The sequence below is a fragment of the Cupressus sempervirens genome, chromosome 3 (assembly GCF_028749045.1).
Source record: "Cupressus sempervirens isolate cs-2001-9-10 chromosome 3, ASM2874904v1, whole genome shotgun sequence".
In the NCBI taxonomy this organism is placed as follows: domain Eukaryota; kingdom Viridiplantae; phylum Streptophyta; class Pinopsida; order Cupressales; family Cupressaceae; genus Cupressus; species Cupressus sempervirens.
Genome location: NC_143120.1, coordinates 566,648,737 through 566,671,463, shown reverse-complemented (window position 1 = coordinate 566,671,463; position 22,727 = coordinate 566,648,737). Strand labels below are relative to the sequence as shown.

Below are 22,727 nucleotides of genomic sequence, written 5' to 3'. Positions count from 1 at the left end.
TAATCGAGGGAAGGGAGGCTTCACTACCTTGATTTCTCCTTCTTCCAGCTCCTCCCATTCTGAGTTGTCAATGATCAAGAATCCTTCCTTCTCATTATTGAAGACAACTTGGATATTTGTCGCTAGGGTAGCAACACCATGATAAGAGCTAGAAGTAAGAAAATTTGAATCTGGGAGCTCTTAATTCTACCAGTCACAAATTGAGGTACAATATTTATTGATTTCCTAGTTACTTTAATTTGTAGAGGCTTAGGCTTGCTGATCTTGATATCCATAGTCATAATATGATAAAGATGCATTTGTTAACTCTATTTCTACAAAAGCTACAAATTTTCCCACCTTATTGCCTATTAGTTTCAAGGTTTCATTAACTAATAATTCTATTGGTAGATTTGGCAAGGGAACAACCTTTTCCATAAGGAAAGAATCTAGATTATTTGGGTTAAAGAAGGGTTTCCAATAAATAAATTTGAAGGATTTGCCTATAAATTTAAAGACATTGTTAAATAAGAAATACATGTTTCAAAATTACAACAATCAATATAAAGAAAATCATGTTCAAGAATAACTACTCCTACTTTCTTACCAAAGGATTCTTCTAACCATTTTGCAATAGTTTCCACATCTGTACCTGATCTCGTCCATCTTGAAAAGAGTCAATATTTTAGCATTGGTGCTAGATGTTTTCTATCGAGCACCCCTAAAGATGTAGAGTTAATTTTTCTTGTAGGTGCTTGTAGGGTGGCTGGTATTAGTTTTTGGTGATCTACTGGCTGCACCTCTTGGGCATCCTTTTTCTTGGGATCTCTTTGATGATTTGGAAGGGGAATTCTACATTTGTGAGTTTCTGATGAAAGGGGTGATGGAGATGATGGTCGAGCGAATATGTTTCCTAGAGGAGAGAAAGGGTTAGAGATAATAAGAGATCATTGAGTTTCGAGTGATTTACCTTTGGATGTTGATGAGGGCTTGCGGGGACTATGGAGATTTGGTTGAAAGGGTTTCTTAAGATGAGATCGATCTTATGCATATGCCATTCATTTTGCCAGTCCATGTCTAACCATTATCCATCTGTCATTCTTCAGAAGAGTCTTTGCTAAATGATAGAATGGAAGTGCATATATGGTATGTGAGAACACTAAACATTGATTAAGGTATCTCGCATGGTACCCATGATCTGCTGGATTCAGAAAATTTACGAGGTTCGCTGTCATTTAAAAAACAAATGTGTAAACATACTACAATTTTGATACATAATGCAAATTAGAAAATTTTATATATCTAATTCAAAAATTAGATCGAGAGAGAAGTACAAAGAGACATGCCTTGCTTCCTTAAATTCTATCTTGTCAATGTATCTTCACGAATCTTTCATTCTTTTTCATCCAATGTTCTTTGATCTTTTATTTTTACTTCTCATAGCAAATTTGTTTGCAAATTTAACAAAAATATAATCTAAAATTTTTGTCTTCCCAAAAGTGCAAATTACCTCATAAACTTGAAATAAAAAATGAAAGCTAAACTATAATGCTAAATGGTAAACCTAACCATAAATGGAAAATCGTAGTCCTAAATAGTAAATCTCAATCATAAATTTTAAGCCTAGTCCTAAATGTAAAATGTGGTCATAAATGCTAAATGTAAATTGTAGTCATAAATGCTAACCTCTAATCCTAACTTTTGAACCCTGATCTTAAACATAACCCTTAAATCCTTACTCTATCGCTTATCCTTATAAAAGTCTAATCTTAAAAAAAGTCCTTTGATGTGTGTGTGTGTGTGTGTGTGTGTGTGTGAGAGAGAGAGAGAGAGAGAGAGAGAGAGAGAGAGAGAGAGATTATTTGAGGATGTAGACAGAGATAGTCTAAAGGGGATCTAGGGATAATGTCTTAAGAGGATGTAGAGAGAGATAAGTTCTTAAAGGAACCTTTAGACATTGTCTTAAGGGGACCGAGAGAGCGATAGAGAGAGAGAGAGTCTTAAGGGGATCTAAATATAGTGACTTAAGGGGAGCTAGAGAGAGATAGGACCTTGGAAGGATCCAGAGACAATGACTTAAGGGGATGCAGAGAGGGACATCTAAGAGGTCCTAGGTATATTAAAAGAAGTCTTGGAATGTACAAAGAGAGTTTTAAATTGTTGTCCATAGAGAGAGAGTTATTTTCATTACTTGAAAATTCTTATGTCCACATTGGTTGAATGTAACATGCAAACTAAGACTTCTAATATCAAATTAGATCAAATTAGGTCATAGAAGATCTACTATTATGTCAAAACACAATATATTAAATGCATTTAATAGAATCAATTATGCATAATATATCCTATTGAACACATTTATGCATAATAGACTTTATAGAGTGATATAACATAAATATAAGGGTTGTTACATAAATACAAACAAAATATTCAAAACTAAGGATTCTTATATATCAAAATTAGACATCTACCCTTTTATACTTTGTAAGTCTTGTATTGCCATGTAATATGCAACTTATTAAAGGTTCTTCATACAAAATGAGACATATTATGTCATAATAGACCCTAAATCAAATAAGGGTTTTAAAGGGTCTTAATTTGTAAAAGGGGTGCTCAGATGCATCATTAAATAACTTATTCCAACTATATTATAACTTTGATACATTATTGAAATTAGAAAATATAATATATATAATTCAAAAAGTAGATCAAGAGAGAGAAGTAGAAAGAGACATACCTTGCTTCCTTAAATAGTATCTTGCCAATGTATCTTCACGCTTCTTTTTTCTTTTTCATTCGACCTTCTTCGTGCAACCTTATTTGTTCTTTTATTTTTATTTCCTATTGCAAATTGATTTACAAAATTTGAAAAACATATAATCTAAAATTCACACTTCTTCACGAAAATGCGAATTAACTCATAAATTGAAATGAAAAAATGAAAAACATTGAATTCTTATTTATATGAAAACATAAATGACAAAAAAAAAAGAATAATAGGGCTCCCATTAGAATAGTAGGGAATAATCTGTTTAGGGAGAATAGTAGGGGGTAACATGCTCGGTTGCTAATATAGTTCTAATCTACTGATGCCCTACTATTCTATGGGGAAGAGGTGGGGAGCCTATTATTGTAGGGAACCAATTTAGCATGCCCTTAGAAAACTAGACTAGCAACCAAGGTCCATGAGGGTGACACGATTTTCTATCAAAAGTAGCTGACAAGTTTTAATTGAAAGTACCCAGGTAAACTTTTTATGTAGGTAATTTCGCTAAATAATTTTGATTGGGAGCTAACTTATGATTGGAAGTGCTTGAATAAACTTTCTTTTTCTTTGGCCATAAGATTTCTCCTATTTTCATGGCTTTCAGGCTCAATTAACATGTTTAGATGGAACAATCAAGAGATGCCATTTTGCATGACATTAGTACTCGAAACTAGATTTCTAATGACTATAGGTTTCATACATTTTGGGATTTTTAGGTAAATATTTCTTGATGTCAATTGAATGTAGGTTTATTATTAGGAAAAAAAAACCTTTGAATTGGATGCTAATGGAAAAATAGTAAACAAGAAAATAAAAATTCTGAAAAATAACTAAAACCTTTGTATAAGAGTCTTGTTTCTATCAAAAAAAGAAATTTCAAAATCGAACAAGTACAAAATAAGTTACATGCTTAACAACAATGTATGTCAAAATTAGAGTTAAGTCAACTTTAAATGTCAACAAATTATGAAATACTAGGGATACATACATCAAACCAACTCCATGACCTCGATATGAATGTTAAAATACTAAATTTGAAATAATTACATTGATGTCCATTGTATAAAAAAGCTATGCATGTCAAAAACAATGTCACTCTTTAAAAATCAAGTTTCAGCAACAACAATTTTCATTGGAGAAAAATAATTGAAATCAATTTAGGACACACAAAGACACGAACACACATGCGCGCGCGCACATACACATACACACACAAAAACACACGTATATATGTATGTGTGTGTGCGTGTGTGTATAATCTACATAGAAAACCAAGACTCCAATTTATTCCATCTTCAAATTTGTGACTGATTAACAATAATTTGCATCTAAATGTGGAAGTTTATTCGTTTAGGCAAATAATTGTAACCCACTATTGTGGGTTCACCCCAATGTTGAGAAAATCTTCAATTGAACCTTTTACCTTAGTAGGCTTCGTCTATATTTTCTTTTGAAATTCTAATATGTCTGTATTCTTAACATGTTGACATTCCTACTTGGCTTTCCATCTTATCACTAATTGTTCCACTCCATCTATGATTTTCTACTCATAAACTTTACCCATACGCATATCTATGGTGTCAATTTTCGGCTACAACCTCTTTTCCTTTTTATTTATCATTATGCACATTATACAATTGCATTCAACTAGAGGCTCACCTTCAATTGGACTGCCCACATGTTCAATGAATGGACACTTTGAGGCCCCATTCTCTTTGGAATTTTTTGATCGATAGTTCGACTTTTGATCTTTTTTAATTTCATATCATTTTTGCATTTGTATTTCCTTGGTCATGTACCATCATCGTGCATGACATTCTCATCCAAGTTGATTATATCATTTTGGCTACTTTGGCTATTTATCTGAAAATCTTCTTCAAGCTCATTGTGAATAGAGATATCATGTTCATAGGTATTTACCCTTGTTCATGTTTGACATCTCCAATGATATATATAGACTTTCAACTTGTTGAAGAAGTGATAATAGACAATTACATATATTTATCAAAATACGATTCATTGGCTCTATGACCTACAATATAAAATATAGATGTCATTATGTCTCGTGTTCATGTTTGAGGTCTCCCAAGTGACCACAAACCGCTAACTTGTAGCCACTAAGTAAGAATGAACTCAAATTTGGAGAAAGATAGAGGTTTGAGATAGTCACCTTTGTGTCAGTTGTAGTCACTAATGGCCAATGCTCTCAACAGTTTGAGACTTTGCTATCAAATAGAATTGAGAGAACCAACCGCCCTATCTTGTCTAAATGACTAATCTATGAATGCATTTATACCAATCCTTTTTGGAAAATTTGGCAGGAAGCTTATAGCGAAGCACATGTAATACTAACATGTCTTATGTCATTTTCGAGGCGATTATGATTCATCTAATATATTGTCGTGAATAATAGAGTTGGCAAAAATGACATTGGTTTGTAACACACATCCACAAAATGATAGGCAAATTTTGTCTTTCCTCTAAATAAAACCTTAAAAAACCATGAGCAAATTTATGCCCTCCAAAATTTTCCCTTTGGGAATTGTATATGAATGTTTTGAATTTTTTGTGTAAAAACTAAATTTGATTAGCTACATTGTGTTAAAAATGGAGCCGATTGCATAAATCATTAGGTGATGGGATTGGGCGTGCGACCCAATTTTTGTAGAGTTTGGGCAACATGCACCACTCCATATTTGAATTTATTTGCCAAATCTCACTATGCATTGTGTGAAATTTTCCACTAAAGTTATCCATGGTATACATTGTTTGGAAATGAGATTGTGGAATTGAAAACAACCAAAATTCCACGAGGACTGGTTGCTTTGGAAATCTTTGATAATAATGATTGTAAATGTACCAACCCATGTTTTAAAAGATGATCATAAGGAGATAAATATGGGTATACTTCATTCCCCTGAGAAGGTTTATCATATAGGGAAGACAAGATCTTAGGTGATAACTGCTCTCATTTCTTTGTTGAGAAAATAGACATGTGTTTTCCTAGTCATATGATGACCTCAAAACTTATCAAAAAGATATATTTAACAATGATATTCCTTTGAAATTATTTGCAAAGCATTTTAAGTAGAAACAAAGGCCAATTAACCCTCTCATTAACCATAAAATACAAGAATAATTAGTCAAGCTAAGGGATGGGGTAGTTACTGAACCTATTAGGCATTCTTTTTGGGTATCAAGTCATCTCCCCTTGGGATAGATGGCCGAGTAAAATGGAAATATTAGGATGTACTTTGATTTTGGTAACCTTGATATGTCCTCCCTAAAGAATAATTACCATTTTCCTAATATGCAAGCCCTATTACAAAAGGCCACTAGTTGTGAGCCATTGAGAATGATAGATGGTTTTTTAGGGTATGCTATAGTTAAAGTTAGAGAATTTGATCAATATAAGACAAAATTTACAGCTCCCAGGGGCACCTATGTGTATCTAAGAATGGACCATGGTTGTGTCATTTAAAGAGATGATTGATATTACCATGGAGTATACCAAGATGACTTTAGTGCATGCTCAAAGAAGGACAATGATTATTGTATGCATTTTGAAAATATTTTTATAAAGGCCTTATAGTATGAAATCTCCTTAAACCCTAAGAAATGTAAAGTTGTGATTGAATGTAAATTATTGGGCTACATCGTGTCTAAAGGAGTTAGAATTGATTCAGTGAAGGCGAAAATAATTGATAAAATCCATATTCCAAGAACTACTGAAGCTATTCAATCCTTTTTTGGCCAAATTAATTTTGTAAGTAGATTTATATCTAACTTTGTAGAGATTTCATTGTATTAACGATGTAGTTGTTTCTTTCCTTTCTATTAAATAGCCCTTTGTGCTTAGATCACATGATTTTGGTAAATCATTCCAGGCTTTTTCATTTTCCTCTATTCATATTATTGATGTTATTATGCTTCATAAAAATGAGGAAGGTCACAAAAAACCTACTGCATTCTTTAGCAAATCCTCTCAGGCTACAAAATTGAAACATGAAATGATAGAAAACAAGGATTATTTAAGTCCATTAAAAAACATACTTTATCTTGTGGGAGCTAAAGTAATTGCTTATGTCCCCCATTCATCATTGAAAGATGTATCCACTAAGACTAAGACTATAAGAAGGTCCGGTGTCAGTTTAATGTAGACAACCAGAGTACTAAATTGGTAAGAGGTTAGGGTTTAGCCAAATTGATGACAATGGTGAATTTGAAGCATCTTAGGTGAACACATCTCAAGTGAAACCCATTTCTTATGTAATCTTCAGTGCACTTCTTGTTATACTGATATATTGTATTTTTTGCAACACTCACAATGCCCTAGGCACATGTACGATAATAAATAATGACCCTAAAGTTGCAATTTGAAACTATTCATTCATTGCTAGTGATTTTTTAAAATAAGAGTAGAGATGTTGTGATGTTTTTTTGTTTGGACAATTTTCAAGAAGAGACAATGATGAGAGAAATGCACGATGGTGTTTGTGGAGGGCAATACTTAGCAAAGAAAACAACTCATAAAATTTTGGTTACCAAATATTATTAGCCTGCTTTGTTGATGCCCACAATTATGTTAGGAAATGCAATTCTCATCAAACATTTGTTGGAAAGTTGAAGTAATTTGGCACTCTACCTTTAAAACCATTGCAAGTGGAGGCTGCTTTCATGCAATGAGGGATTGATTTAATTGACAGGTTACTAAGAAGTTTAGTGGAGCATTCAAATAGATACTAGTTGCCATTGATTATTTTACAAAATGGATAGAAGCTATCCAAACAAGAAAGGCAACAAGTAAAGTGGTTATTGATTTTCTAATGAACAATTTATTGACTCAATTTGGTGTGCCTAGTAGACTAATAATAATAATGACACGTGTTTCAAATCAAAAGAGTTCAAAAAATTCCATGAGGATAATTGAATAAACATTTCCTCTTCATCTCTACACCACCCTCAAGAGAATGGCCAAGATGAATCTAGTAACAAAAGTTTGATGAAAATCATCAAGATATTATTAGAGAAAAATGAGAAGGCGTGGGATTCTAAACTCAAAGTTGCACTATGGCTAGATAGGGTAATAAGAAAGAAAGCTATAAGCAAGTCACCTTTTGAAGATGTTTGTGGCATTCAAGCCAGATTACCAACAAATAACTTTCTGCTTATGTATAAGTTCATACACCATGAAGAGATTGATATTTTAGAGCCCATGGATGAAAAAATGACAAGGTTCATTGAATTAGATGAAGTTAGAATTCAAGCTTAAAAGAAGAATGCAAGGTTACAATAGGAGGTCAAACATTTGTTTGACAAGAGAAACAAAGAAAGAAAATTTGCAATAAATTTGCACAAGAGAAAGAAAAGCATGGTAAATTTAATTCTTGATGGCTTGGTCAATATGTCATATTTGATACTCGTGGCGAAGATTCATATTTTCTATAGAATATGAATGGTGAATTCAAGGGGCTTCTAGAGCATGGACAATTCATAAACCATTCTTTTCATAAATTCTCATTATCCATGCATAGTAGATTGTAAATTTATTTATAAATAGGTTGTGATTATTTTCAATTGCATGGTGTATTTAGGTTAGGGCCTGCTCTTCTAGAGATATCTAGATATCCAGTTTCTTGTGTTGAATTGGTATTAAACCATCCTTGCTTAGAGCCTCTCTTAAAACCACAAAATACACATCGTCTTATTGTATTTTTGCTATTTTAAAGCATATCTTGTTGTTCTATAGTTTGTAAATTCTAAATATAATTAGATGTTGCGCCCCAAGTTTGTTCTTGCATTTTAATTTTCCATTGACTTATTCAACTAATTAAATGTTTTAAGTTGTTCTGTTCATGTCTCCTTGGTTACAATTTTTATTGTCTCATTTTGATGTTACCAACCTAGTTGGTTAGTCCTTTTGTTTTCCTGATTTTAATTTTATCTCAAAAGTTTGAGTTACGTTGATCATATTTCGTCATTGTCCTAATCCTTAATGAACAACCCTTTTAAGTCATATATTTTGCATGTGTAGTTAATTGTCCCTCAAGCGTCTTTGCACCCACATAACAATTTTGTAAAGTTAAAATTCAATGTTGCAAAGTTGTAAGTGATTGGTAAAGGTTAAGTGAAATGTCTTTGCAAGTGTATAGATGTTTGTGATAACCACTTGTTAAACTGTTGTCACAACTACGTGACATTTAGAATCATCAATCGTCATTGTGAAGCTACGAGTAAGTATTTAAAGAGTTAAAGGAAACATTTCATTACTTTATAGACAACGTCTCTTAAAACAAGAGACGCAATGCATCATAGTTCCTGCCTAACACATAATGGTTGTAGAGGTGTAGATGAGTGAAAATAAGGTTAAATAGTTCTAAATTAACATTGTGAATGCATTAATTTTTGACTAGAAATGCACTTGTGATCTGATAGGATGACTCATATTTTGTTATTAAGTTCTCGTGTTATATTATTATATATTTGGGTATTTAAGCCCAAGAATAAGAGGCCAAAGTACCCAATATGGCACTAACTACCTAATATCATACTACGATCAATACATATGCTTTAGACAAATTTGCACCTTTTACATTGACAACTTAAAATATGTGCAATGAGGAAAGTTATCCATACCAATATCTGAATTATAGAACTTGAAGAAGTGATGAAGCATTTGGAGTATCACATTATATGTTAAAGCACGTTATGCATGCTACTAGAGAACCGTAAGTAGTTGGAAAAACTCCCTCAACGATCAATACATATAAATTTGATGTTGATGAATAAATATGATGTAATAAATAAGAAATAGAATATAACTATTTAATTTTAATACATAGTTTAGAAAAACTTAATAATAATTTACGTATCTTTTAGAATTGAATTATTTCTTTTTTGTAGTTATTTCCTTTAGTATTTTTTTTGATGTAAAATATAATTATTAATTTAATATCAAAATATATATTTAAGTTTTAAATATATTTAAACAAAATGATAAATTGTTGAAATATAAAATATAATTAAAAAATAATATTGCTTAATTTATTTTTACAAAAGTAAAATAATAGTAATAATTTAACTACTTTTATTAAAAAATCAAAATTTTAAAAAAATTAGAAATTCAAATACAAAGATATAACATATTGAAATTATATTGTTATGAGAATTAATATTGATTAGACATGTTGTGTGAGGTGGAAGATAAAATGATTCAAAAAAAAAATCTTATCAACAAATGTGGAAAAGATAAAGTTGTAATTAATGCATTCATTAATGCAAGATGCAAGATGAAGTTAGAAAATATTTGTATTTATGTGGAAGAAAATTAATATTTTCTTCCCCACCAAAAATAGTATGGACCAATAGAATGGATGAAAAATGTGATTTATAAAATAATGAAAAATTAGAAAATGATATAAACATTTGAAATTTCATATAATTTTTTAAATTCTTTGATTTGATTGGTCCATGTTAATATCATATTAGAAGTGACATGAATGCATAAGTATTCCTGCCTATGGTAGGAACTAATAATTGTGGGCTTTGTTTTGAAAGGGGTATATTAAATGTTTTTCTTGCTTCGCAATGTCAATAAAGAAAGCGCTGACATCTTGCCAAGTTGTGATGGGTTAAAAGATAGTGAGTTAATGGTTTCTCCTAGCTTGTAAACCAATTATGTAGGTCCTCCATTTGGCTTGTGATGTTGCATAAGTCTTACGTGTCTTGGTGATGAAAGAAAATGATAGGTGTCATGCATATGCATATGATTGCAAGGCAATGACTATGTTGGAGGTCCTTGAGGATATGTGTGGTTTTGACACGTGTATTGTAAATAGAAGGTAAGAGTTGAGGAGGATCATATTGTCACTTCTCCATTGGATTAAAGAGTGTATTAGTTTACAACTTGCAGAGTGATGAGATTCAAACATGTGTCTTAATGGAGTGATCTCGCAACTCTACAAGTCGAGGATGCATATGAGAAGTGAGTTGCAATAAACTTCAAAAGGTAACATGCATTTTTTAGTTTTCGCTTCACAAGGGGTAAGGCACATGTGAGAGGACGATAAGTGCCCACGAATGTAGGCAAAGACAAAAAGTTTTACATGGTTCCACATCCATGTACGAAAATGTGCAGTTATCTAGGTTTTAACAAATGATTGTATGCCATGTGGAGCTTATTTGGTCAATATCAGTATATGTGTATAAGGTGAGATATTTTTACCCTTTACTTTGAGGAAACCAATATCCCAAATTCAAAACTGATAAAAGGTGAAGAGACCTAGTAGCCACTAGGGGGTCCAATGATCGTAAGGGTTTTGTGATACATACCCACCAATGATCGCTTTTAAAAATCCCCCAAAATGATAACACGTGTATTAATAGTTGATAACACATGTATTAATAATTGATCACACAGTTGATCATTTGTTAGCTTTCTTGGTTGCTCATTGGTCCATTTATGCCAAAAGTACTATATTTTTTGTGAGTAGCTATTGGGGGGTGAATATAATGGGTATCGAGCAAGTATTTTAAAATGTCACTTTTTGAAAACTTCACACTACACAACCTCTACAGAGAGATCTGTAAATACTCAAATGTTGAAACCTTAGCTTTAAGCTTTTGAGTCACCTACTGAGGTACAACAAAAAAATCACCATAATTCAACTTAAGGTTTAGGAGATCTAGATGTGCAAAGATACCCTGTGTAGTTATTGGGTCTCTTCCCCTAGTCAAGTTCAAAGATGACTTCACACAAATTAAATTTTAAAACGTGGTTGTGTTTACTACAAGATCTTCAAAATAAATAGGGGGATGCGACTGCTAATCATCATATTCAAAATCACAGTTGTTGAAGCTTGAGCTTCGTGTGCAAGAGTGAGTTGCAAAGACATCCAACCACTTGTGAAGTTGTGGATCATAAAACAAATATGTTTGTTTTCTTCTAATGTATTGGTAATTTGGGAAGCAAATTTGTGTTTGAAAGGGGTAGTTTGTTTGAGAATTTTCAATTACATCCTTTGTTATTTGTAAGTTGTTCTTTGGGTGAAGATGAGTAGGGAGGGGCTATATGGGTTTGATTTCGGTAAAAAAGGCAAGATAGGTCAAATTATCAAGATTTTTTAGAGCTATCTATTCAGACAACAAGAGAAAGCCAATGGATGGATAATAATCATGCATGTCAAAACCTTAACATATCTTCATCAAACTCGACTTTGTTTCACTGTTTACAGTAAAGGGTTAATCCCCCACCAACGTGCAACTCGTGGGACTTAAATTTAGCTAAATTGATTATCACAAATGTATTTATCAATGTAGAATTCTTTAAGATTTAGAAAATAAGTATTGTATAACAATAAGGTGAATAAGAGGGCCATCAAGTTGGGACATTTTGACAATTAATAGACAAAGCATTATTGAAGCCTTTGGGATTTTTGAAGCTACTTGCATGTATATTGATTTTGAGAAGGAAACAAGGATGCGCAAGGTTCACAATACCACCTTGACGAAAACAAACATACCGAGACATGCAAAAAGGGGCTAAAAGGAATCTCGTTCCTTTTTCTTGGTCATATTCAAGAGCCTTTCATCCTTAAGGATTCCCAGTTTTATTTTATATAAACTGTTCATTTATTATGTCATGTTAAGGTTTGGATGTCAATGACAAGGTACCAATTAAAATAATGTATATGGAAATGGCCATACAAAATATAGAACTAAGTATTGACTATGATAATGTAGGACATGTTTGGTGAATGCTCTACATGAAGGGTCAATTTCCACTCGATTTAATAGTGGTAAAATTGAATTCACGCATTACTCTTTTTTGTACACTTAAATTTGTATAACAATGTTAATAGAATGGATCAAAAAATTGAGGATTTTAAAACTTGATAGTAATGGAGAGAGCTTGCAAATCAAGTACTGGACATGAGCTTGGAATATGAACCATCTAGCTCTAGATTTGTTTATTTTTAGAACTAGATTGCTTCCATCCATATAGATTAACTTAATGAGACTCATATTGATATCCTTATCAAGAGTCCCTTTGTCAAGGACCTTTGTATACACATCTAGTAGATCTCCCCCTATCTAATCAATGTTTCTCTTGTAGAACTCAACAAATAGTCCATTTGGCAAGAACATACATATTAATTTCTTCTACAATAATCTCTTTATTAAAGCTATCACACTAACTTTTTGGAATGATACTTTGAACTTAAGTCCTAGTTGACCCTTTTTCTCACTTATTGTCTTTTGCTACAAAGAGGTTACTATATAATCTCTTGAAAACATCTAGGACATCCATTTGGTTAGAGATACTCCTATGATTTTCCTAGATGCTTTCAATATTCTACTTAGCTTTCTTACTTTTAGGAATTTGAAAGAAGAGCTTGGAGCCTTTATCTCCAAGTTTAAGCTAGGCCAATCCAACTGTTGTTTTAAGCCCCATAATTCTAATATTCTACACCCTTCTCAAGACATTATTGTTAGAGTGGGGTTGTTGTTGCACCAAAAGACCAATCTGTTAGAGATTGATACAACCAATCAACTTATAGTACATACGAGACAATTAAGCCCTTGTCACATATCCCAAGGATTTTTGCCAACAATCTCCCCCTCACTGTTACCCGAGGGGTCTGAGGATTCAAACCTGCAACCAAGCTCTAATACCACTTATTAGAGTGGGGTTGTCGTTGCACCAATAGACAAATTTGTTAGTGTATGATACAACCACTCAACTTATAGTACACAAGAGGTGGTTAAGCCCTTGTCATCAATCTTGAGGGGAGTGCTGAACATTTTTGCCTACAATTTTTGGCTTGGCAGAGGACATCATTAATATCTTTGTTGGTAGGGTCCAAATTGTAATTGATGTTCAACCTTGTACATTTCATTATACAAGCCAGTCTCTAACCTTTTCATACTTTGGCTTTTTTCCTACCAACTATTTGGAATAGCCACTTCTAACTACAAACATTACAATTCCACCTATTCCTAGCATTGAGAAGAGACTTGTTATTTCCATTTAAGATTCTAATGATACTCATTGCCTACATACCATCGTCATATATTAACAGTGTGGTATTCAATGGAAAAAGATCCACCCTTCCTTCTCAGCTCCATTGTGGAGCAAAATAATGTAATGACGACAAGAACTAGATGGTGAAATTTGAAGTTTATAATGATTTTTATGGATCAAGGGCATTCAAGAACTTTCATTCTGAAATTTGATTAGTATTACATAAAATATGTATTAGTAATGCCAAGAATTGCATGCTATTTAATTTCAACATCATATCTTAGCCCAACAATCAATAACATGTTCTTGGGCCATTTTTCTACTTCCTATGGGTTTTCTTCTAATTTGGGTGCTTATGTCATGTTGTCATTGACTACTTGTGCTTTCTTGTAGGTTATTAACTTTTTGATACTTCATTATTTTTGTGTTTTGAATGTTTATACATCCATACAAATGTTTGCTCGATCGTTGTCTCATCAAATTTTAAATTTCAATCAAAATATTTATTTTCAATATTTTGATTATTTTAAAAAGTATAATAAGTATTCTAATTTCCAACTATATCCAATCATTATTTGTTAAATTTCTCAAAACTTTTGGTTCTTATAAATTTGTGATATGAATATTAGGATTTAACTGTGTGATTTTGAGTCAAACTCGATGACCCATGTTTCATGAGTAGTGATTCAACATGAATCCATCTCTCATGAGAATAAATGGAACACTTAGCACTCATTGGATCTAGGTGATGCTCACAGGGGTGAAGCACTGGGACTTCCCGGGAGGTCACCCATCCCAGTACTACTCCAGCCTGAGCGCGCTTAACTACGAAGTTTCCTCCATAGTTGCAAGCTTTGGGTTTAACTATGGAGGAAACTCCGTAGTTAAGCATGCTCAGGCTGGAGTAGTACTGGGATGGGTGACCTCCCGGGAAGTCCCAGTGCTTCACCCCTGTGAGCATCACCTAGATCCAATGAGTGCTAAGTGTTCCATTTATTCTCATGAGAGATGGATTCATGTTGAATCACTACTCATGAAACATGGGTCATCGAGTTTGACTCAAAATCACACGGTTAAATCCTGATATTCATATCACAATTTGACTAGCTGTGGAAATTATCTCCTTCTTATAAATTTATTTAACATTCAACTTTCTCATTTCTGATTATGATTTGTGAACTCTTACCTTTCTCATTTTTCTTATAAGATTTTACTTCTAACTAAAAGTAAAATAATTTTTCATTTTTATTTTTAATACATTACTTTTACAAAAATAAAATCACCCTTTAAAAATTAGTGGAAAAAATTTACTTTCTATCATATTTAGAAAATTCTTTTCCATGTAAACAATTTTCCTTTCCTTTTGGAAATCATATTTCTCAACAATCCTCTAGATAAAGTTTTCAAATATCATATTTTCTCATGAGTTTGCACATGCAACACCATTCGTCTCTCTCACCCTCTTATACATTATATTCCTTGATTTTAACTAACAAACGAAAAATAGAGAATAGCATGTATTTTCTTATATAGAACATACCATTTTTATGGGGTTAAAATTGATACTTATATTATATTTAATATTAAAGTATAAAAGTAATTTAAGACGCTAATATAAAATCTTTAAAAAAAAGAAATGAATAAATATTATTGAAAACAAAATCTTTCTACATTCATATTACTTGCAATTTTTACACTCTACTTCAATTGTTTTAGGTATCATAATCTATTATATTCTAGTCATAGTTTTATAATACAAGCTTATATAATTATTTCATATTAAAAAAAAAAATTATGTATACAAATTTATAACTTTCATTTAAAATAGATAAAAAGGTAAAACTACAAATGAAAAACAATGTTAAATGATAAATAATGTTACTATAATAATGAGCAAAAAATGCATCTTCACATGACAAGCATAACCATAACCACCTCGGAGGAGGCCCTTTCATATATAGTTGAATCTCTTCATTACTCACCAACGGGTCACATTCCCTTCATAAGTTTTCCATCTTTCAATAATAATATTGAAATTTTCATCCCTTGTTCGAACCTACCATTTAATCATAAATACGATTTAGAGGCTAACATCATTATAAGAGGATAAGATTTTATCAACTTAATGTAAATTATTTTTGAAAGAAGTTGTAAGGTCTATGTGGTGAAATGAAATGAATCCAATTCTACTAGAGGATATTTTCCTTATTAAGTCATGAGATGCAAAGTTTAGTTGCCTATCTAACATATTCTTTTTATAGATCACCAATACTATTTATGTTATTTTATTGTTGATATAAAATTCTAATGTATGAATTAAATTATTATTTTTAAATAAATCTACTTTTATTTTTTTATTAGATTTAAAATATTTATCAATTTAAATTAATCTTATTAGATTTCTACAATGAAGTAAAAAAAAATACATTTTAATTTAAATTGTTTAGATTTTTATAATTTTAGATCGTATAATTTATAATAAATAGCTTCATTAGTATCTTTCAAAAAATATTTATTAAGAGTATTGTTGTTTTAAAGAAGACATCAACTCTATCACAAAGTATTGGAGTAGTAACATAATTCAAAAAAAGGGGACAGTTGTTACTCAATTCCAAGACTTTCAACATAGTTCCAGCACTACTAGAAACACACAATCCCATAACCTAACCTAGAATATTTCACACCCTATTCTTAGTGAGAAGCATGAACATTATCCATATCCATTAAATTTGGAGAGAGGGCGGTGGAGGGGGGGCGAGGGCACGGGTGCGCACGCGAGAGAGAGAGAGAGAGAGAGAGAGAGAGAGAGAGAGAGAGAGAGAGAGAGAGAGAGTTGTCTCTCAGGGCCCAACTAGGGGCAACACTAGGAGAAGATCTCTTAATTGGGAAAACCACCAGCTAAAAGGAACCCATAACACAAGTGAGATTAAGTATTCCAACAAAACTAATAGGAAGTGGCACCAAAATAGGAGCATTAAACAATTACAAAGAGGGTCATCCACTTACAGAGAAACCTATAATGCAGGGAAAGAAGGAATTACATTCCATCCTCTTTTGGGTAAACGTTTTGGGAGCATGAGAGGAAGACAACGTAGTAGTCAAGGAAGTGAGTGAAGTGGAACCCATAACACAAGTGAGATTAAGTATGCCAACAAAACTAATAGGAAGTGGCACCAAAATAGGAGCATTAAACACTTACAAAGAGGGGCATCCACTTACAAAGAAACCTATAATGCAGGCAAATAAGGAATTACATTTCATCCTCTTTTGGGTAAACGTTTTGGAAGCATGATAGGAAGACAATGTAGTAGTTAAGGAAGTGAGTGAAGGGGCCAATAAGCTCAAGGCTAGAGAATTCTGCAATTTACCATTGCATTAAACTCAAATACTTAATTAAGAAGGTTTGGGATAAACATGGACAAGAGGTCTTTTGGTACTTCGTTGACTTCAAGAAATATTTTGACACGGTACCTAGAAGCAATAAGGCTATTGTCCATAGGTTGTATGAGCAAGTCCGGGCCAAAATTTGAACCAAATAGTGACTATCCAAATGTTTTGGAAGTGACATTCAAGGGTTAAGTAGGGCTTTTCATTATTCCATATGCTATTTGGGATTTACATTGACAAATTAGAGGAATGAATAGATAAGTTTGTAATCACCCAAAAATGGTCACCTAGACTATTAGCCCCCTTTCTAGCATCTTTGCTAAATTTATTAAATCACTCATTCTTGATCAAATGTTCAAAAAATAATTTATTTGATTTTATCCTATAGTTTGACCACTATATCCTAAGTCATTATTTAATTAAAAGGAACTTGTCCCACTTTAATTAAATAAAAGACCCCACTGCTCACTTATCCTAAGTTGTGCACAAATAAAGCATTATTCTCACTTTAAAAAATAATATAAAAGCTTTTTTTGTCACATGGGGTACAAAAGTCAACTCTTGATTACAATTGGTGGAAATGCTTGTGCACCAGATCACTCCACTTTCATCCTCCACCCTTGATTAGACCCTTCTTGCCTCATGATCTCCATTGTCCATTATTCTTTAAAAGGGATAGCTCTCTTCTCATCTCATAAAACGCTCATATTTTATGCTAATGTTATGTTGCAGGTTTTCTTGGTGACTTTGGAGCTTTGAAGGACTTGGAGCATTCTTGCATTTGCATTCTCATACTTGTATGTGGCTTAGTTTTCTTTATGCTATAGCTTAGATCATATAGCTTAACTAGAGGATCTTGTAACTTTTTGTTAGCTCTTACATTTCATTTAGAATAGCTTGCGTTTGCATTGCATCCATAATCGATTCTTGGATATTGACACTCTTGCCTCTACTCTTTGAATCTTCCATTCTATGGTGCACCTTGCAAGGATTGCTTAGCTAGGTTCATTTGAGAGACACCATCTCTTAGCTCTTGCACGTCATAGATGGGAATCTATAAGTCGTCTCTTGGGATGCCCTTCATCATGGATATTCTCAAGAATAATGGTTTATAAAAGTGTGACACTTTTTGTACGCACTTTTTTTGGCACCCACCGTGGGGCGTAAAAAATGTACACACAAAAGAGTGCACTTCTCTAAGTCTTTCTATCCAAGGGATCTCATGGATTGAGAAGCTTGAATGTCAACCTAGAGCTCCCTAGTCATGACGTACAAATGATACAAATGAGCTCAGGAATGCAACCCCTTGCAAGGTGCACCATGAAATGGGAGATTCAAGAATAAGAGCAAGAGTGCAAGTGTTCAAGAATCTCTATAAGAATGCAAATGCACAATGATAACTAAGCTAAATGAGGATGTAGAATGCAAGCTAAAACTAACAAATGAAGTGTTACAATCCCTTATTTAAGCTACGTGTGTTATGCAAATGCATGAAAGAGAAACTAAACTAATGCTAACATGAGATTAAGATACAATGATGTGCAACTAAGGATGAGAGCATATAACAAGTCTTTTCATGGTTTTGAGATGATGAGAGAGCTCTCCCTTTTAAAGAATAACAAACAATGGAGATCATGAGGCAAGAAGAATCTAATCAAGGGTGGAGGATGAAAGTGGAGTGATCTATGTGCACAAGCATTTCAACCAATCGTAATCAAGAGTTCACTTTTGTGCCCTATGTGAGACAAAAAAGGCTTTTTAATTTTTTTTTAAAAAGTGAGAATAATACTTTATATGTGCACAACTTAGGATAAGTGGGGAATGTGGTCTTTTATTTAATTAAAGGGGGACAAGTTCCTTTTAATTAAATAATGACTTAGGATATAGTGGTCAAACTATATGATGAAATCAAATAAATTATTATTTGAGGATTTGATCAAAATAAGCGATTTAATAAATTTAGCAAAAACGCTAGAAATGGAAACTAATAGTCTAGGTGACCATTTTTGGGTGATTACAGGGTCCACTTGACTAGCCATGTAATAAAGCTTCTTTTATATGCATATCATATCACTTAAATGGTAGAAACAACATGGAGTTTGAGGGAACACTTGAAGGCTCTAGAGTTATTTTGTCAGGAAGTGGTGATATAAGTGAAAAATAACAAAACTAAGGTTATGATCCTTACCTTGAAGAGAAAGAAGATTTAAAAAGAATTTATTTTTGAAGACAACTGACCCTTACAAGTGGTCAATGAATATGAGTACCTGGGCCTTGATTTCCACAATAAAATCAACTAGGAAACATGTAGGGCAAAATGGATAGCTGGAGGATGGAAAGCCTTGTACTAATTACAAAACGAAATACAAAAGGGATGAGCTTTGGGATTGGAAAACTACAAAAACATTTTTTGGGCTTCTTATGGTTCTAGTGGTACTATGTCGTGAGGTATGAGGTACCAACATTTCAGCAAGAAAGTGGAGACAAATATACAGATTACAAAAAACATTTAATCACAAATAAACTCAAGATTAAATCATCTATTCCTTATGAGATTGTCTTGGCAAAGGTCAAGATTTTTCCTATTGATGCATTAGCTATGTTCCAGTTATTAAGTTATATAAGAAGATTAGAGAACACAAAGCTGAATTATTGACCAAATTTGGCACAATGAAAGAGAAACTAGATAAAAGGAAGAGCACATGGATCAAACAAGATAAATAAATGGATGATTAAGTGGGGTATTAACCTAAGGGGGTGCCCAAATAACAATGGAGAAATAAAAAGGTATGTACAAGAAATATTTAAAGAAAGCATGTGGATAAAACAACTTGGGACATCAAAAAATTTAATTCTACCCATGGTCATACACAAAAGAGCTACATAGGAATGGAATTAAAATGGAAAAAAAAAAATCTTAATCGCTCAAAAAAAAACTAGTTTACATCAACTTAGATTTGAAACCATGAATGATACCTAAAGAGAAGTACCCAGAAAGAAGATGTTGCTATTGCACTTAGGCAGTAGTGGAAACAGTATGGCATTACATCATAGAGAGCCCAGCCTAAAGGATATTAAGGATATTCAGGCCAACTACACTATGACACTAAAAGTGAACTCCTTGAGCAATTTTGAATAAGATACCAAGCGTCAAATTCATATTCAAACAATAGTGGAAACAGTATGGCATTACATTATAGAGAGCCCAGCCTACAAGAATATTCAAGGATATTCAGGCCAACTACACTACGACACTAAAAATGAACTCCTTGAGCAATTTTGAATAAGATACGAAGCGTCAAATTCATATTCAAATACACAGCAGAACATCCAAGATCAAAAGGAAAAGCGTCTTGAGAATATTCAAGGATATTCAGGCCAACTACACTACGACACTAAAAATGAACTCCTTGAGCAATTTTGAATAAGATACGAAGCGTCAAATTCATATTCAAATACACAGCAGAACATCCAAGATCAAAAGGAAAAGCGTCTTGGTTGGCGCAGTTATGGGCCTTTTTTTTTGGGGATTTGAGCGCTTTCTATTTGCTGGCTATCCGTGGATCCCATAGGCTGTTTGGGCTCACGGATGTTATTAATCTCTCTGATGTAAGTGTTGAACTGCAAATATATTATAAAGCTGAGATCATTAAATTTATATGAGCAGAGAAAGAATGGTAGAAGAACTGAAGAAGTCCTCCAGGCCTGACAAGCAATTGCTGATAGGATGGGAAGATATCAACAAAGATGGCAAGAATGACCAAAGAATTATGCCTTTTCAGAATCCTGTGGAATCATGTCTCATTATTCCTGTACATTTTGTCTTCAGATTCATCTCTTGCTTCTGACATTCAGTCTCACTAGAAATAGAGGGATCTTCCAAGCATTTGTCGAGACTTAATAGGAAAACTGCTAATCGGATCCATAAAGGGATTGTTCTCTGCAGGAGGTTATGAACATCATATTCATTTATGATTGAGAGCAGCAGGGTCAGCTGGCAGAGAAGCTAAAAGCAGGTCATGTAAAGAAGGCAGAAATTCAGATGGAAATACTGGCAATGATATGAAAAGCAAACTGCAGAGAATGTTCCAAGCTAAAGGAGTTTCTAATTCCACTTGATTTCCTATTATGCTTCTTCAGTAATGCCATGGGGAACTTGAAAAATGTAACCAGTCAGTAATCTTCTGGTAATGGCCAGAGGCAAGCTACAAACTCGGTAGGTTTTTTTTAATGTTATTCAGTGGATGACGTTTTCTTTTCTTTACGATATAGATACCAATAAGGAAAAGAGTGAAGTACCAACAATCATAAGAAATGCATTTGAGAACAACAACGAAGAATTCCCAGAATAATAAAAAAGCCATCTCTTTGGGAGATTTACTGCTGCCCAGTCCTTATTGAAGTCGTTTGATGCTGATTTTTATTTTATATTAATTATCTCTCTTTCTTGGCAAGGTGTGCCACTGCAGGACAATTGGGTAATAAGAGACAGATATGAAGTAATCCTTGACACTAATCCTTGACACACAATTGAGTTTACATCTATTTGTTTTCTGCAGATGAAATGTGACTTTTCAGTTGGACAATCCACAAATTACTTTACGGAGGTTCAGACAATTCAAATGTAGAAACTAGCTCTTCTTGTCAAGCTCAGGAATGAAAAATTTCATAATGTTGAATCGTCATCACTTGGAGTAGATGATTAAACGTGATCATTCTTCGCTTTCTAGGAAAGAGAAATCATCATAAAAATTGTATTAAGTTCATTTGATCCTTTTGCTCTAAGCTGTAATATATACGCATTTCTTCAAAATAGAAATAAAAGGTAAGCACTTGTCAAAGTCTATTGGTTTTCATAAAGATGATAGTTATTGTCACTTGGGTTTGACACAAGCGACATAGCTTTCTTTTCCTTCTACAAAAGGCATTTTCTCATAAAACAGTGTATTTGGCTGATGTAATCTTTTTATTCTACGCTGTAACATTATATGCATTTCTTCAAAATTAAAAAGAAATGGAAACACTAGAGTATATCAACTCACCTCAACTAAAGGCTTCCCACCATGAAGTAAAATATCCACACTTCTTTCTGTCTGAAATATTTCATCAAAATGTATTATAAGTAAGTAATATAGCATGCGGAACCCAAGAAAAATGTCCCACTATTGCATTTGCAGATGACAAAAGAATGAGAATATTTTCTTAAATCTATGTCATTATCTTTGTGAAACAACTGGGCGTAACCTTTATAAACCTTAATAAAAAATAAAAATAAGAACCTAATTTAGAATTACTACAGTGGCGTCCACAAATAAGAATGTTATATGCAACAGGAAACTTGATCCTCGACTTTAACTCAAAAGCCTTTGTCGTGGCCACATTTTAATATGAACCTAACTCCCAACTCAACAATTTCTCTTTTCTAAATTTATGTCTCTCGACCTATTTTCTGCTCTCTCTAGTTAAGAAATTGACAAATGGATGTATGGTATAGTTTGTGGCACCTAATACATGAGTGCATTTACGACACTATTGTGTTGTCCAAGTTTATTATAATTTGAAGAAAAAGAT

At 32.9% G+C, this 22,727-nt stretch overlaps 1 protein-coding gene across 4 annotated transcripts in view; it reads right to left on the bottom strand.

Annotated features, from left to right (window-relative positions):
- Positions 1-22,727, bottom strand: part of LOC149567683 (P-loop containing nucleoside triphosphate hydrolases superfamily protein) — a 216,871-nt gene that overhangs the window by 13,210 nt on the left and 180,934 nt on the right. The window contains exons 8-9 of one of the 4 annotated variants that reach the window (XM_089820945.1): positions 22,199-22,249; positions 2,717-2,820 (exon numbers count right to left, since the gene is read on the bottom strand). In XM_089820945.1, coding sequence (XP_089677071.1) covers positions 2,752-2,820; positions 22,199-22,249 — 120 coding nt within the window. In that variant the 3' untranslated portion in view covers positions 2,717-2,751. Of the gene's footprint in view, positions 1-2,716; positions 2,821-15,704; positions 15,826-22,198; positions 22,250-22,727 lie in introns of all 4 variants that reach the window. The other 3 variants (XM_089820944.1, XM_089820943.1, XM_089820946.1) reach the window with 3 other exon arrangements.